General features: G+C 39.8%; 1 protein-coding gene across 1 annotated transcript in view; it reads left to right on the top strand.

The window, feature by feature from the left end:
- LOC132821130 (zinc finger protein 654-like) overlaps window positions 1-17,453 on the top strand; it is a 54,421-nt gene that overhangs the window by 1,856 nt on the left and 35,112 nt on the right. Inside the window, exon 2 of the mRNA XM_060833711.1 lies at window positions 16,469-16,614. Within this exon, the coding sequence (XP_060689694.1) occupies window positions 16,469-16,614 (146 nt within the window). The remainder of the gene's footprint in view (window positions 1-16,468; window positions 16,615-17,453) is intronic.

Genomic DNA, 17,453 nt, shown 5'->3' on the forward strand with positions numbered 1-17,453 from the left:
ATCCCTCATTCATGTCCCTTTTACCTTTAGAAATAACTCTTGCAGTATATTTCTGGCAGCCTCCTAGATTTCTATCACTGTAAACTTAAGATCATCTGAAACACTCTTGTCCTTGACCTAACACGTGGCAAGTCCGGTTGACCCAAGCCCAGTTACCTACATTTTCTTTAATTTCATCAACTTGATTTTAAAATTCTCTTCCTTGTTTTCAAATCCCTTCAGGGCCTCTCCTTTCCCTCTCTGTAAACTTGTCCAGCACACAGTCTTCTGAGATGGCACTCCTCAAATTCTGACCTCTTGAGCAAGCCCTGTTTTAATTGTTCCACCACTGGTGACATTGCCTTCAGTTGCCAGTTGTCATAAATGTCTGTCTCTTTTACCTTCTACTCCAGCCTAAATCGTTGACACAGTTTATGGTAACTTATTTCTTTAATTGCTCTGTTAATTTTTGCAGCTTACAGCATTTCATAATGTTTAGAATATTATATAAAAAAAGGCTGTTTTACTCATTTCAACTTTCTTGGATTTCTGATGAAATTATATCAAGTGGAAGATTTGCTATCACATTGCTTTAATTAAGCTCGCAAATTTGAATTTTGTGTGGCAAAATCAATGTCATTTTCAAAGCTGCTTGAGTTTCTGAGCTTGTACAAATTATTTTTCTGAAAAGGTCACTTAAGTTGCACATAAGTTTTGTATGCTCAATGCCACGAGTCAGAATTAAATCATGTCACTACCTGTACAGTGCTGGTGTTGCAGTAGGTCTTGTTTCTGAAACAAATTGATCTGTTGATTGTAGTGGAGAGCTATATCGCTGAACTATCGATTGGAGAACTGCCTAAAGGTGTGTGATAGACCAGAGGCTATACTTACTGCATGCATCAAAGTCTGTAAAACCTGTCTGTTGCAATTGGAGTAGAAAGTTGTTTTATTATAGCTTTGCCTTAAATGAGATTCTCTGTCCCTGCTGGTTTCTGTGGAATGTAATAAATGGTCTCTTACTGCTTCAGTTGTAAATTAAAATTGACTTGCAATCTTAAGATGCATTCATCTATTATTTGTTATCATTCCAAGTCTCTCTCTACTGAGGAATACTTGAAATAAGTAAAGAAGCAAATGATAAAGTTGCCCTAGCTGCTCTGTCAGGAAGGGAAGACTGGTACTTTGCCCTGAGGGTCACCATGCCTGAGAGTCACATTGAGAAGTTGGGTCCTTTTTGATAGTATATAACAGAAAAATGTAGAAACAAACCCTTTAAAACCAACAAAATCAATAGCAGAACAGTGTAGAAATCTAGCAAGCTGCTTTGTATAATCAAATTAAGTAAATACGTTTCTCAGAAATATTCAAAAACAAATATAAATCAACTTACATCCATTTACTGTACAATAAATAAGTGTAGAATGGATAATGCAAACGTTAGCAGCACAAATGTGGAAAGTTATGGAAAGTGTGCATGTTATAAACACAAGGGAAAGAACGCATATTTCTTGAGTCACTTTTGTTTGAAGTTGTTTGAGATCGGAAATAAATTAAAAGCACTTTGAAAGAGGGAGAAATATTTGTTTTCTCTAGGATGCAGTTACATAAGGTACAGGAAGTCAGATGTGTACTGACAGCAGGGTAGGAGGGGAAGCTTGATGGTAAGGAAGCACAAACCACGGAGCTTAGTTTATCCAATAAGTATGGAGGAAAACTTGATAGAAACAAGAATGACCGGGAGAGCCTAATAAACAAGAAAAATTATACAAATAAGAGAAAAAAAACAGCACAAAGAAAACTTATGGTGCAAATTTAGCTAAATATGTTGAGAGTGAGTAGTAATGCAGGACTGTTAATGACAGGAGCAGTTGAGGCTTTCATGGGCCATAAGGAAATGACAGATTTGTTAAATTAATTTATTTTTTTTGTTTGGTCAGAAAACAAGAGGCACAGAGAAACCTACAAAATGTCAAGTGAAGCAAATTATTTGATTGATACTATTTTAAAAAAGAATTACAAAATAATTGGACCTAAGATTATTTAGTCTCTGTAACCTGATTGGTGTGAAAACAATCTTGAAAGGAATGGTAACTTTGGTTATAGTTTTCCAAAGCGCACTAGATTATTTTTATTTAAATTGCAAATTTCATTAATTACAAGGAGGTTGAGGAACAAATTGAGCAAATTGCAGATCTGTTTTATCATACTTGAGGAAGCATTATCAACTGAATAACTGCGAAATAACACATTTATAAGGAATTGGTGAACAGCCGCAGGATTTATACCTACAAGGTTGCTCTGCCATTCAACAAGATCATGACTGATCTTATTGTGGCCTTAATTCCACTTTCCTGATGCCTCCCATAACCTTTTGACAATGTTGTAGTTTAAATTCTGCTCTTGAATATAGTCAATGATATGATCTCCATTGCTGTCTGGGGAGACAGTTCCAAAAACTAATGACTCTTGTAATTTCCATCTCAACTTAGACACTTTTGGAGCTCCATGTCGCCTAGTTCAAGATTCCCTTATGATAGAAAACATCCTCACACCTACCTTGTCAAAACTCCCAAGTCTTTTGCATTTCAATATGGTCATAACTCATTCTTCTAAACTCTCATGAGTATAGACTAAATAATTCTTTATATGTTAACCCCTTCATGGCAGGAATCAACAGAGTCAGCTTTCTCTGAACTGCTTCTGATACAAGTGTATCCTTCCTAAGTAAGGAGACTAAAACTGTACAGAGTACTCTGGGTGCCATCTCATCAATACAAAGGTAACAAATTATTTGTATTTTTATATTTCCCCTTTGCAATAAAGTCCAGCAATCCACTTGTCTTCCAAAATATTTGCTGTGTACCTGTTTGCAAACTTTGTGATTCATATACTAGAATATCCAGATTCCTCTGTACTGAAGCATTCTCAAATGTTTGTCAGTTTGAACAGTAGTCTGCTTTTCTATTCTTGAAGTGGAAATTCAAATTTATTATTTTTGTTCAGGGAAGGTAGGTGTTCCTGATTTAGTCAGCATGTATTACTAAATATCCATGCTTAAGTGCCTCTTGAACTGATTGGCTTGTAAGGTCATTTTGAGGGCAGTTAAAAGTCAACCATATTGTTAGGCCTGGGCTCGTATCTCCCGCAACTACGGGTAAAGTTTTATTCACTTTGCAAGCTGAACCCTCAAAAAGTGCTAATAAATGTTTTGAACACAATTTTCCTTTGTGCTGTTATTTTCTAGCTGTCAGTAGCTATTTATTTAAAGAAACAAACTGTGGATGCCAGAACTCAGAAATAGAAACAGAAATTGCTGAGAAACCTCAGCAGGTCTGGCAACATGTGCGGAAAGAAAGCAGAATTAATATTTCAAGTCCAGTGACGCTCCTTCAGAATTGAGCATTGGAAATAAAATAAGTATCATTAATGGAAAAAGTGCTAGAGAAACAAATGGTGCTAAAGACTGAAATCCATTGAAGCTGATTAAATGCTTTCTTGTGTATTAGTGGAAGTAGCTAAAGAGATGGTGAGTGCACTGGTAATAATCTTCCAAGAATCCGTAGATTCTGGAAAACAATCCCAGCAGATTGGAATACTACCATTAATAGTATTTTGGTTAAAAAAAAGACCAAAAAAGGTAGCTCTGGGCCACTTATCTTCACATCTGTTATTTTAAAATGTTAGTCTACTATAAAGTCTGTAATAGAACATTTAAGTTTCACATAATCAAGTGGAGTCAGCATGGCTTCATGAAGGAGAAATCATGCTGAACAAACTTATGAGAATTCTTTGAGAAAGTAACAAGTAGACTAGATAAGGGTAAGGCACTTGATGTCTTATATTTGGACTTTCAGAAGGAGTTTGGCAACATCAAACTATTTGATTAAAGCCTATGGGATTGGAGGTTGTCCATTAGAATGGGGAGAGGTTGGCTCACTCATGGAAGAAAGAATTGGGACAATCAGGATGGCAGCTTGTTACTAGTCGTGTGCCACAGGGTTCAGTACTGGGGCCACAATTAATTATAATTTATATTAATGACTTAGATGAGGAAAGTGAATGTACTATAGCCAAGATTTTGAATGAGACAAAATTCAGTGATACATGAAGTGGTGATGATGATAACAGAGCAATGTGGGTTAACTGATCAGGCAAAATGCTTGGTGGATGGAATATAATGTGAGGAAATGAGATTATACACTTTGTAGGATAAATAGAAGATCTGCTTATTACTTAAGTAGCCAATGACAGTAGAAGACTACAGGCAGAGCGATATAGATGTCTTTGTCCATGAATCTCAAAAAGCTATCATCCAAATTCAGTGGGTAATTGGAAAAGCAAAATGAATGTTTGTCTTTTATTTGAAAATAAATTGCTCAGTTGGCTGGATAACTGGTTTGTGATGTAGAGTGGTGTCAACAGCTTTGGTTCAATTCTTGCACTTCCTGAGGTTACCATGAAGAACTCTCCTCCTCAGCCTTTCCTCTCACCTGAGGTGTGGTGCTCCTCAGGTTAAACCAATAGCAGTAATCTCTCTCTCTCTCATGGTCTGTCAAGATTAGCCTTTGACAAGGTGCGATGTTTTTGGTTCATCTCTGCATTGCATTGAATAGACTAAACTGTTGCAAACTTCATGTTCATCAAACTTTTCTTTTTGATACTGTGAAGTACATTTGGTGATAGAATTGCAGATCAACCTTTTTCCAGCTTAGTTGCTTTCCTGTAGAATTCCCATTTGAATTATGAGTAGATTGTGTAAACTGTGGGTATACACAGTCACTGTAATCCTCAAAAGTGTTTGGCCCAATTTCATGTTTGATGCAAATGTCCATGTTATTCGGCATTGGGATCGGGGTAAATTGGGATTGTTTGAATTGGAGCAGGTATGGAGGTGGGTTTAGGATCGGTTGCATCCCAATCATTTGACGTTATAATTATTATAAGAAATAATTTTAACAAAGTTAGTGGTTTTTCGAGGAAGATTGTTCCTTGTCTGCAATCATATAGTAAAAACATGTTGCAAATGTGAGATATTGTATTATAGGTCTCTTTACGAACTCACTCAGCTAGCTATATTTACTAATACCGCATTCCCATTCATTCATCCGTAACTCTTTACTAGCTTACTATGTTTACTGTAATATATTTTCATTAATTTATTCATATAACCATGTTTTTGTATTAAGTTTTACTATTACAAGATGAACTAAATTAAAACATCCCTTTCAAAGCATTGCTGCTTCTTCACATCTTCAATCCTTGTTAGCCCCATGCTGCAACCAGTGTTTAGGCCTTTTTCTACAACAAAACTATCTCTGAATAAATATAAATATCATAATCTGTTCAGAAACAATACTCTTCAGAGATCGTGTCTCCACGACTCAATCGAAGATTTGGAAATGTAATATTAATCAGCTCTTATCAACTGTCTCTCAGGACCTGTGTAGATTACAGAACACCAAACGGTTTCCCCAACTAGTACGTACCTAAGTTATCTTGAGAAGGTGATTAAAAGAGGTTCTGGGATTTACATATTAATGAACCAAAACTTGCAACTCATTCTAAAAGCTGAAAGACTTGACAATCCAGGTTTGTTCACTATATCATTTCAGTTTCATGACACTGTAATCTTTTGCTATAAATTCTGTCTATGGTCTTATACTCCATAACCACCTGATGAAGGAGCAGTTCCCCGAAATCTAGTGCTTCCAAATAAACTGTTGGACTAGAGCCTGATGATGTGTGATTTTTAACTTTGTACCTGTTAAATAAATATCAAAGAGGGCTGCAAACCCTTTAAGAAACTTACTTCCAAAACAGTGCTGTTGTGAAATTGCTTTAATGAAAGAGTAAAGAATTGTCAAACCAACAATAGTAAATAAAGTCTCATGACCCAGTTGTGATAATCAGTTTAATCTCCTTTATAATTTAGTGTATGTATAATTTCTAATTTATTTAGATCATACACAGGTCTAGTACTTTCACTAATATGTACTAACTTAAAAGATAAAGGGGCTTTAATTATGCAAGCAGACCAGACAGGCACTCTAATCCTCGTAGCAGCCAGCATTTGGCAAATGTTTAAGCAATCTCCTTCCCCAGGACAGATGTTACACAAACTTTTGTGTGTAATAGATAAAACAATGTAAACCATAGTGATAGGTTTTAATATATGTAAGAACGGTGTATAGAGAGGCTACTGTAAGAACTGTACTTCATGATTTAATTGCAGCCTCAAACTGTGCCGCTGCACTTGCTGAATGAAGAGGCTATTTTTACCATTAACCGATTTCATTCGTTATTTGAACACTATCTCTCAATTTGGCATAGTCGGTAGGATTGCTGGGGTCACTACCTAAACTGACCGGTCACTGACAGCCCTTTTGAGGGTAAGAAGCTTCCTTCTTAGTCAGATCTACCACCTGAACGTGATCCTGAATCTTTTATGAGTTGGCCATTTTTCGAATGCCTCCATGTCTAGACCTTGCTCCAAATTGGCAGGAAATTGCCCGTGACACGTATATTCGTATGACCATAAGTGACCCAGTAAGCTGCCTGTAACCTCCAAAAGCAGACTGACCCATCCTGACACAACTGCAGAAGAAATTCTGCGGCAGTTATAAAACTGCCTTGAGGTACAGTTCTTGTGAGGGAAGATTCTAACCAAAGTTGGGCAGCAATATAATATACCCAAGGACAGTGCACTTTGGATGATATGAAATGGGTCTAGGGAAAATATCATTGACAGTAAGATAAACAAAGAATTAAATGGTCCCTTGCATTAATGGGACAAATTTGCCAGAGAAATGAAAGTATATCCCGATCAGCCCATGATTGTGAAGTGACCTTGCTTAAAGAAAGCAATTAAAAGTGGTACATGAGTAGCTGCAAAAAGAAAAGTCAAAACAGGAAAAAATTCACCTTAAAAAGCAGGAGGTTGAAACAGAACAGGAAATTGAAGGATGAGATAACAGTCCCTGTAAGTTTCTTTCCTTGTTTCCAAATCCATATAGAATATGTATTTGACTAACCATGATGTCCAGGAAGTGGTTAGCAAAACCAAGCTATTGCCCTTGGGAAACAGAAGAACAAAGTGATGGTCCTCTAGCAGTGAAAACGATGAGGACTGTATATCCCCAGCACCATGTTTTATGGTCCTTTAAAACCAACATAGTAAAGATCAAGAAAGTCGTCAGGCAAAAGTTAGAGGACAACACTGAGGTGGATGTTTTGGTAAACTGGTTTGAAAAACACACTGCATCAATCTGCAACCCCCGAAAACATGGACAGGTAGTCTTACGAAATGCCTCATCCAAACAATGAGGATGGGAAAACATGGGAAAGCCTAGACTGGTTAAGGGAAATATGTATGTTCCATCCCTAGAATGGGGTACAGATTCTGAGCATGATTGTAACTAACAGAGAAGGGCGCCTTCTTCATGAGGCAGTCAAAAGTGCCCTTGGAGAGTATGAGCAGGAGCTGCAAACTGGCTGGACAGTAATAAAACATTGGCTACACAGCTAGAGTCCACCTAACACTGATTGGACAAAAGTAACAGCTTGCTGTCAAAAAGCCACAGAAGAGTTCCCCGATATAAGGGAAGGCTTAAGACGACCTGGAAAGAATATGCTGGTATCCCAAATGTGCAGGAAGACAGGGATTTTCAAGGTGCCGATTATGGTCTGTGGAAATTTGCTTTTGCCACTGGACTTAAACCTGAGCTCACTAAAATGTTAAAGCTGACCAAACCAGATTGGACCAGAGGGGGACTAATTATTATGAACAAGTTGACCAAACCCACTGGCTGGAATGAGATATTAGTGCTGAATTGCAAGCCCTACAGGCAGGACAAATAGAACAGACCCCCAGTAACTCCCGGAAGACCCAAGAGAAATAAACAGACAAACAATGAATTCAACCAGCTCCCAAGCTGCAGATCTTGAGACAAACTTTAAACTCAAGAGAAACACCCAGGGAAGTGTCAAGAATGTAGGAAGGAAGGCTGTTGGGGCAGAGGGTGCTGGCAAAGGGGAAAAGGGAGACGTCACCCAATAAACAATAAGGAAGAAGAGACCCTGGAACATGGGAGTAGGATTGATCTAGAACAGTTCAACAAGCAAGCCTCCCAGCAGGAGCTGCTGAAGTTGACAAAAAAAACTGAGAGTCTCCCCCATGCTGCTTTACGCTCTTACCGGCTTTATGCCTCCAGAAGGAAGATCTGTGACCATGGGGGTGGCTGACCTGGAGTGTCTTTTCGACACCACAAGACCAGAATTTCTGTGCCTTCTGCAGAGGTACGAGACCAAACTCCCACTAAGAAGGACAGTGAAGATAGCTGATGGAGCAGGAGCTGATAGAATCAAAAGGACCAAACTTCCACACACTGAATTTATGTTAGTAACCTTTATATTGGACCTTTCGTCCGGCTGCTCCTCTGGATGGATATCCTCACCCAACTGAATTCATTTTTACATTTCAAGATGGTCAGATAATGTGGTCCATCAGAACCTTACTGAGGGAAGAATTAAAAGATCATTCTGTCTGGGTAAAGACAAGGATGGCTGTGGGTTACTAAAAATGGATCAGTTTGCCAACATTTACACAGACTCGCATAATGATTTTGGAGTTGCCCATGATGTTAGAAGGACTGACTGGAACTTTCACTGTCCTTATCATCCACAGTCGTCAGGGCAAGTGAAAAGAATGAATCAGCCCCTGAACCAGCGACTGTCTAAATACCACCAGGACAGAATGCCCTGACCCCAGGTTTTACCAATAGCTCTGTGCTGTGTCAGGGCTACCCCAAACAACATGACAGGTCTGAGTCCATTTAAATAGTGACACCTGGGCCAGCGTCCCTACCTGGGACAATAGACCTCCAGAAGGCTGACTATCATCTTATGAGTGACACCCTGTTATCCTCATGTCAGGTACTAACCGATGCTGCAGGTTCTGCCGCCTCGGGTATCAGCCGCATGGAAGAACCTGCCAGAGGAAGTGCTGAGTGGGTTCATGTGAAAAAGATTGACCAGAAACCTTCAGGCGTGACGTGGGAAGGACCAGACCAGATGCTGCTGATCACCCAGTTGGCTGTCAAGGCCCAAGGGAAGGAGGCCTGGATTCACGTTTCACACATAAAATGAATGACCTACAATACACTGGAACCAGAGACTGACTGACCATCATGATGTTTATTATTATTCTAAGTGTGTATGTTGTCTCTTTTTTTTTTACACAAAGTGCAGTTGCCAACAAACTCTTAAAATTTGAACTGTACCAAACTATGAGCCATGTCCCCGCAAGACCCTGGTGGTACATTTGAGTTTGGATGAGAATTGTTATTCTCTTTGAAAGGTATCAAGTAGAGTCAAAAGGTGGTTGGGGGTTGGGGGGAGGGATTGAGAGATATTATGTTATAGGTCTGTTTACTAACTCACTCGCCAGTTTACTATATTTGCATACTGCATTCCCATACATTCCTTCATAACTCTTTACTAACTCACTTTATTTATTATAACACGTTTTCATTCATTCATTCACAACCGTGTTTTTGTAGTACATTTTATTATTACAAGATAAACTAAATTAAAACATTCCTTCCAAAGCATTACTGCTTCTTCACATCTTCAAATCCTTATTAGCCCCATGCTGGAAGCAGTGTTTAGGCTTATTTCTACATCAAAGCTACCTCTGAATAAATGTCAATATCGTAACCTATTCAGAAGCAATACTCTTCTGGCACTGTATCTCCATGACTCAACCAAAACTTTGAAAACATGATAATATTGATCAGATGCCCGAAACGTCGAATTTCCTATTCCTTGGATGCTGCCTAACCTGCTGTGCTTTAACCAGCAACACATTTTCAGCTAATATTGATCAGACCTTACCAACCCCCAGGACCTGACTAGATTACAACACATCAAACAATTTCCCGAACTAGTATGTCCCTCTTATATACATATTAAACTCCTTTTTAAGAAACTTACTACCAAAAAAGTGCTGTTGTGAAATTGCATGAATGAATGGATTCTGGGTAATCCAAGATGGAGGACGGGAAAAAGTTCTGGCTGTAACAGTTGCTCCTTTGAGGTATTTTAGGTGTATGAGGTGATTTCCTCAAATTCAGGAGCAGCAATTACTGTTTTACATGCTGTTGCATTGCTTTGGAACTTTGGGAAAATAAAGTCAAAACAACAACAGTTTTAAAAGGGAGAAGAACAGACAAAGGAAGCACATGATAAAGTCAGTGCAGGAGAGAGACAAAGAAAGGAACTGACACTGCCTATGCTGTTTTGAATTCATGGATTGCTGGACATCAGAGTGCATCTGGGAAAATTAATAAACCGTGAAATTCACAACTGATCTTGGAGGAACTGTTTGGTGAAATTCGCAGCACAGAAGTAGATAAGTGTATTGTTGTTTTAAGTGTGATCTACAGAAAGGCTGCAGTAGTGAGTAGAGTGGGTTCTTGATTATGTGTTTTTGGAGATATGTCTCTTGATTAAACTTTAAAATATAAGCCATAATTAATAATTTAACCTGGGTCAGTGTGTGTGGCATAATAAGACTGTGTTAATTTCTAGGTGTAGATTGTGAAGATGCGAAAAGGGCCTTTAGTAGAGTGAAATGTGCTTCCTGTCAGATGTGGGAGTTAAAGGATTACAGTAGATTATACCTGCCATAAATGCTGTTGGTTGTGAATCCTATCAGATCGAATGGGTTAGTTGAAGAGACAGATAGAGAAAATGAGGAATTTACAAGAGCAAGGGGATGTGATGGGTGGCAGTTAGAGGAAGGGGGGAAAGTCTCCGATACAATCACATAGATGGGTTAACTCCAAGAAAGGTAAGAGAGGTAGGCAGCTAGTGCAGGAGTCTTTTGTGGCTAAACCCATTTCAAATAAGTATGCTGTTTTGGAAAATGTTGGAGGGGAACGTAGCATGAAGAGCCAAGTTTCTGGTATTGAGACTGGCTCTAATGTAACAAGGGGTATGTCGGGTTCCAAGGGATCAATTGTGTTCGGGACTCTAGTTCGAGGTATAGACAGACGTTTCTGTGGCCAGCAGTAAAAAATTCAGAATGATGTGTTAATTCCCTTTTGCCAGGATCAAGGATGTCTCTGAGAGGGTGCAGAATGTTCGCAACGGGGAGAGGGGCCAGCGAGAGGTCATTGTCCACATTGGAACCAACGACATAGGAAGGGAAAAGTTTGAGATTCTGAAGGGAGATTAGAGAGTTAGGCAGGAATTTAAAAAGGAGGTCTTTGAGAGTAGGAATATCTGGATTACTTCCAGTGCTATGAGCTAGTGAAGGCAGGAATAGGAGGATAGAGCAGATGAATGCATGGCTGAGGAGCTGGTGTATGGGAGAAGGATTCGCATTTTTGGATCATTGGAATCTCTTCTGGGGTAGAAGTGACCTATTCAAGAAGGATGGTTTGCACTTAACTTGGAAGGGCAGTACTGGCAGGGAAATTTGGTAGAGCTGCTTGGAAGGATTTAAACTAGTAAGGTTGGGGGGGAAATTATTTGAGTGGAACTGAGAAATAAGACAGGGATGATCACCTTATTGGGATTGTATTATAGATCTCCTAATAGTCAGAGAGGGAAATTGAGAAATTTATAAGGAAATCTCAGGTAAGAATAATACGGTGATTATGGTCAGGGATTTTAACTTTCCAGACATAGACTGGGACTGCCATAGTGTTAAGGGTTTAGATGGAGAGGAATTTAAGTGTGTACAGGAAAGTTTTCAGATTCAATATGTGGATGTACCTACTCTTGGAAAATAAGGCAGGGCAGGTGATTGAGGTGTCAGTGGGAGAGCACTTTGGGGCCAGCGACCATAATTCTATTAGCTTTAAAATAATGATGGAAAAGGATAGACCAGATCTAAAAGTTGAAGTTCTAAATTGGAGAAAGGCCAATTTTGACTGTATCAGGCAAGAACTTTCGAAAGCTGATTGGGGGCAGATGTTCGCAGGAAAAGGGACAGCTGGAAAATGGTAAGCCTTCAGAAATGAGAACGAGAATCCAGAGAAAGTATATTCCTGTTGGGGTGAAAGGGAAGGCTGGTAAGTGTAGGGAATGCTGGATGACTTAAGAAATTGTGGAGGAAGTGTGGACTGCAGATGTTGGAGTACCAGAGTCGAAAAATGTGGTGCTGGAAAAACACAGCAGGCCAGGCAGCATCCGAGGAGCAGAAGAATCGACGTTTCGGGCATAAGCCCTTCTTCAGGAATGAGGCTGGTGTGCCAAGCAGGCTGAGATAAAAGGTAGGGGGGAGGGGCGCTGGGAATACGATAGATGGAAGGAGGTGAGGGTGATAAGCCGGAGGCACCCTCTCTCCGGCCTCTCACCCTTACCCTCACCACCTCCTACCTATTGTATTCCCAGCGCCCCTCTCCCCTGCCTTTCATCTCAGCCTGCTTGGCACACCAGCCTCATTCCTGAAGAAGGGCTTATGCCCGAAACGTCGATTCTTCTGCTCCTCGGATGCTGCCTGGCCTGCTGTGTTTTTCAGCACCACATTTTTCAACTTAAGAAATTGAGGGTTTGGTTAATAAAAAGAAAGCATATGTCAGGTACAGACAGGATAGGTTGAGTGAATCCATAGAAGAGAATAAAGGAAGTAGGAGTATACTTAAGAGGGAAGTCACAAGGGCAAAAAGGGGACATGAGATAGCTTTGGCAAATAGAATTAAGGATAATCCAAAGGGTTTTTACAAATATGTTAAGGACAAAAGGGTAATGAGGGAGAAAATGGGGCCCCTCAAAGATCAGCAAGGCTCCTTTGTGTGGTGCCGCAGAAAATGGGGGAGATACTAAACTAGTATTTTGCATCCGTATTTACTGTGGAAAACGATATGGAAGATATAGACTGTAGGGAAATAGATGGTGACACCTTGCAAAATGTCCAAATTACAGAGGAAGTAGTGCTGGAAGTCTTGAAACGCATAAAGATGGATACGTCCCCAGGACCTGATCAGGTGTACCCAAGAATTCTGTGGGATGGTAGAGAAGTGATTGTTGGGCCTCTTGCTAAGATATTTGTATCATCGATAGTCACAGGTGAGGTGCCTGAAGACTGGAGGTTGGCAAACGTGGTTCCACTGTTTAAGAAGGGTGGTAAGGACAAGTCGGGAACTATAGATCGGTGAGCCTGACGTCGGTTGCGGGCAAGTTGTTGGAGGGAATCCTGAGGGACAGGATGTACATGTATTTTGAAAAGCAAGGACTGATTCAGGATAGTCAACATGGCTTTGTGCGTGGGAAATCATATCTCACAAACTTGATTGAGTTTTTTGAGGAAGTAACAAAGAGGAATGATGAGGGAAGAGCAGTAGATGTGATCATATGGATTTCAGTAAGGCGTTCAACAAGATTCCCCATGGGAGATTGATTGAGCAAGGTTAGATCTCACAGGATACAGGGAAAACTAGCCATTTGGATACAGAACTGGCTCAAAGGTAGAACACAGAAGGTGGTGGTGAAGGGTAGTTTTTCAAACTGGATGCCTGTGACCAGTGTAGTGCCACAAGGATCGGTGCTGTGACCTCTACATTTTGTCATTTACATAAATGATTTGGTTGCGAGCATAAGAAGTACAGTTAGTAAGTTTGCAGATGATACCAAAATTGGAGGTGTAGTGGACAGCGAAGAGGATTACGTCAGATTAGAACAGGATCTTGACCAGAAAAGTCTATGGGCAGAGAAGTGGCAGATGGAGTTCAATTCAGATAAATGCGAGGTGCTGCGTTTTGGGAAAGCAAATCTTAGGACTTTTACACTTAATGGTAAGGTCCTGGAGAGTGTTGCTGAACAAAGACCTTGGAGTGCAGGTTCATAGCTCCTTGAAAGTGGAGTCACAGGTAGATAGGATAGTGAAGGCAGCATTTGGTATGCTTTCGTTTATTGGTCAGAGTATTGAATACAGGAGTTGGGAGGTCATGTTGCGGCTGTACAGGACATTAGTTAAGCCACTGTTGGAATATTGCATGCAATTCTGGACTCCTTCCTGTCGGAAAGATGTTGTGAAACTTGAAAGGGTTCAGAAAAGATTTACAAGGATGTTGCCAGGATTGGAGGATTTGAGCTATAGGGAGAGGCTGAACAGGCTGGGGCTGTTTTCCCTGGAGCGTTGGAGGCTGAGGGATGACCTTATAGAGGTTTACAAAATTGAGGGACATGGATAGGATAAATAGGCAAAGTCTTTTCCCTGGGATTGGGGAGTCCAGAACTAGAGGGTATAGGTTTAGGGTGCGGGGGGAAAGATATAAAAGAGACCTAAGGAGCAACATTTTCACGCAGAGGGTGGTAAGTGTATGGAATGAGCTATCAGAGGAAGTGGTGGAGGCTGGCGCAATTGCAACATTTAAGAGGCATTTTGATGGGTATATGTATAGGAAGGGTTTGGAGAGATATTGGCCAGATGCTGGCAGGTGGGACTAGATTGGGTTTGGATATCTGGTCGGCATGGTCGGGATGGACCGAAGGATCTGTTTCCATGCTGTACATCTCTAAGACACTATGACTGTAATAAAGAACCATCAAACCATGGATGGTAAATAAATTTCATGATGCAACTGCGATTATCAGTTTAATATTCTTAATATACTTTTATTTAGTGTATGCATAATTTCTAATTTGTTTAGATTGTATATAGGTCTGGAACTTTTACTAATATGTACAAACTTAAGATAAATGGACTAACACCTCTTAATTCTGCCAGCAGACCAGACAGACACACTAATCTGAGTAGCAGCCAGCACTTAGCCAATATTTAAGCACTCTTCTGCTTCCATGGGAGATGGTGCACAAGCTTTTATGTGCAATAGATAAAACGATGTAAAACCATAGTGATAGAATTTTAATATATATAAAAGAACTGTGTATAGAGGCTACTGCACTTCGAGATTTCATTGCTGCCTTGAACTGCACTGTAGTTGTTGAATAGAGAAGCTATTTACTGATTTCACTTGTTATTCGAAAATGATCCTGCACAAGGTACATTATTATCAGTATGTTTTTGACAGTTTTGGGGGACCTGCTCCCATTTAAATAACCAAAGTCTTGCTTACATGCTGCTGATTTGGGAGGAAAAAATCAACTGGTTAACTGTTTCTACCCTCCTAGGCTTTTGTTTTAGATTGGTATACTTCTGCTCAATTGACAGTTGACAAATCAAAATCATTAGTAGTCAGACTCCTATAAACAGAATGTGATTTACTTAAGTAATATATTTTAAGGATTCTAAGTGGTGTCATCCTAATAATTCACATTTTTGCTGCAATTCACACGAGTGGACCAACATATTAAATAGCAAAGTGTCATCTTGTTGTAAGCGCTGGTTTCTCAAAACCATTCGGGTTAATGGCACTTGTTGGCACGGTCACTAGTTAAGTAACGTTTTACTGACTTTGCAAAAATCTGCCAATAAAGAATAGAATAGCAATTTATTTTCACTTTATGAAAATACAGTGAGATGTGTATAAGTTGCCACAATTCGGTGCCATCTTAATTACAGAAATTGTAAAAGGAAATAATTGAGACAAAGTTAGGACAAAGTTCATTCTATGTTCTATCCATGGCAGTCTGGGTTTCTGGATTGGAACAAGACCATGCTGTTGAAGCCACTTCTCAGGCCATCAAAGCAAGGAATTTTGGACTGGACCCATCATGCTGCTCAAGTCGACACCAAAGCCACTGCATCAGGGATGGATCAGACCCATCAAGTTGCTGACACTGAAGCTGTCACCACTTCAGTTGCTGCCTGAAACCACCATGTTGCCATAGCTACAAGGAATGATCCAGAACCACTGTGCACCACCACTAAAGTCACCGCTGAAACTGCTGCCAGGAGGAACAGACCAGACCCATCAGAGATGAGGCCTTCGGTAAAGCCATGGTCACTATGCCCACGAGAAATGGACGTCTGGATTCGCCACGCTGTTGCCGTCCACCACTACAACTGCAGTAAAGAAGAAAAGGTGAACTTTGAAACAAAATTGAAATTAAGAAAAACAAAAAATACAGCCGGCTAAATGAGCCGGAGCTACAGGCAGAGTTTCAATGTTTCCTATCCTGCAGCTGTTCCTTCATTGATATAGTGATCTCTATGCCCTGTTTCTCCTCTTCTCATGGCAGTTTAATTCTGATGCCAGGTAAAGGGTTTGTTGGGATGCAGCACCAAGTTCTTCATGATATTCTTATGAAATGACCCTTAAATTTTTTTCCCTCCTAGATTTTAATCTGCACTCGAGTGTAATTTGCCAAAGCTTTGTTTCCTCCTGATAGGTAGAACTGAATGGTATTATATGAATGGTTAACTTTAGATTTTATATATAAAACAGCAATTAAAAGTGTAAATTTTGATGCAAAAACATCAGGGAACTTATATTTAGTGAAATAATAGAAGTGTTGAAACTAATAGTTGAGGATCTTGCAACAATATTTAACCTTTAGTCTTCTCTTCCTTGAACAGGTAACTGAATGGCATGCTGGAAGATGGCAGGTACCTTTGCCACTAGTTCATGTGCTTAAAAGTGCTATTTGCTGTTTTACCAAAGCTAGACCCTTCCTTGCTCCAGAATGTGAACACATCCAATATGTCTTGAGCCGTCTGGCATTGTAAGTAATTTTTTTAAAAATCTATTTATTACCTTGTCCTTTTAAAGATAGGAAGACCATTAATTGTTTCACACTTGTATACAAAACCAGTATTCAGCAAGGCAATTAGAATATTTGTTACAAGGGTGATGGAGTATAAAATAAGAAAGTCTTGTAACCAACTTTACATTAGTGAAGTTGCACCTAGAATACTGTTTTGTTTTATTCTTAATCAAAACGAATATACTTGCTTTGTAAGCACTTCAGGGGAGGTTCACTGAACCGCTTTCTGGGATGAAGCGGATTGCCTTATGAGGAAAGGTACAGCAAAATGGTCTTTACTCTGTACTTTCAGACATATATTTTCAACTGCCTTCTAATGCACATGTGTATTATTCTGTGTACTTTGTAGTTCTTAGCATTAGGTCAGACATGGGTAAGTAAAATAAACCATTTGTGATTTCATGTTTTGAGGCCATCCTATCCCTATGTATTGTGGCATTCTGGAGTCTCTCAATTTGAATAAGATTTTTCTTTTCCCTCCTTGCCAACATGATCGTTTCACAATGGTTTTCTTGTATTCTCATCTGTCAGATTTCTGGTCACTATCTGTAACCTTTCCACCTCCTCCTCTTTCCCCCCCCCCCCCACCCACCCCGTCCTTGCCTTCACGATTCCAAGATCATTTTTGTTGTGTGGGTACGTTTTTTATGGCACACTATCAAATGCCTTTTGAGAATCTAAAAGTGCTGCATTCTTGGTTTCCCTTTTTGCTTTCTGCTCAATATGTTCTCAGAGCATTGGAATCGCCTCATCAAACCATTCACGTGAACCATGTCACCTCTGATTATATTGCACTT

Source organism: Hemiscyllium ocellatum, chromosome 12, assembly GCF_020745735.1.
Source record: "Hemiscyllium ocellatum isolate sHemOce1 chromosome 12, sHemOce1.pat.X.cur, whole genome shotgun sequence".
Lineage (NCBI taxonomy): Eukaryota > Metazoa > Chordata > Chondrichthyes > Orectolobiformes > Hemiscylliidae > Hemiscyllium > Hemiscyllium ocellatum.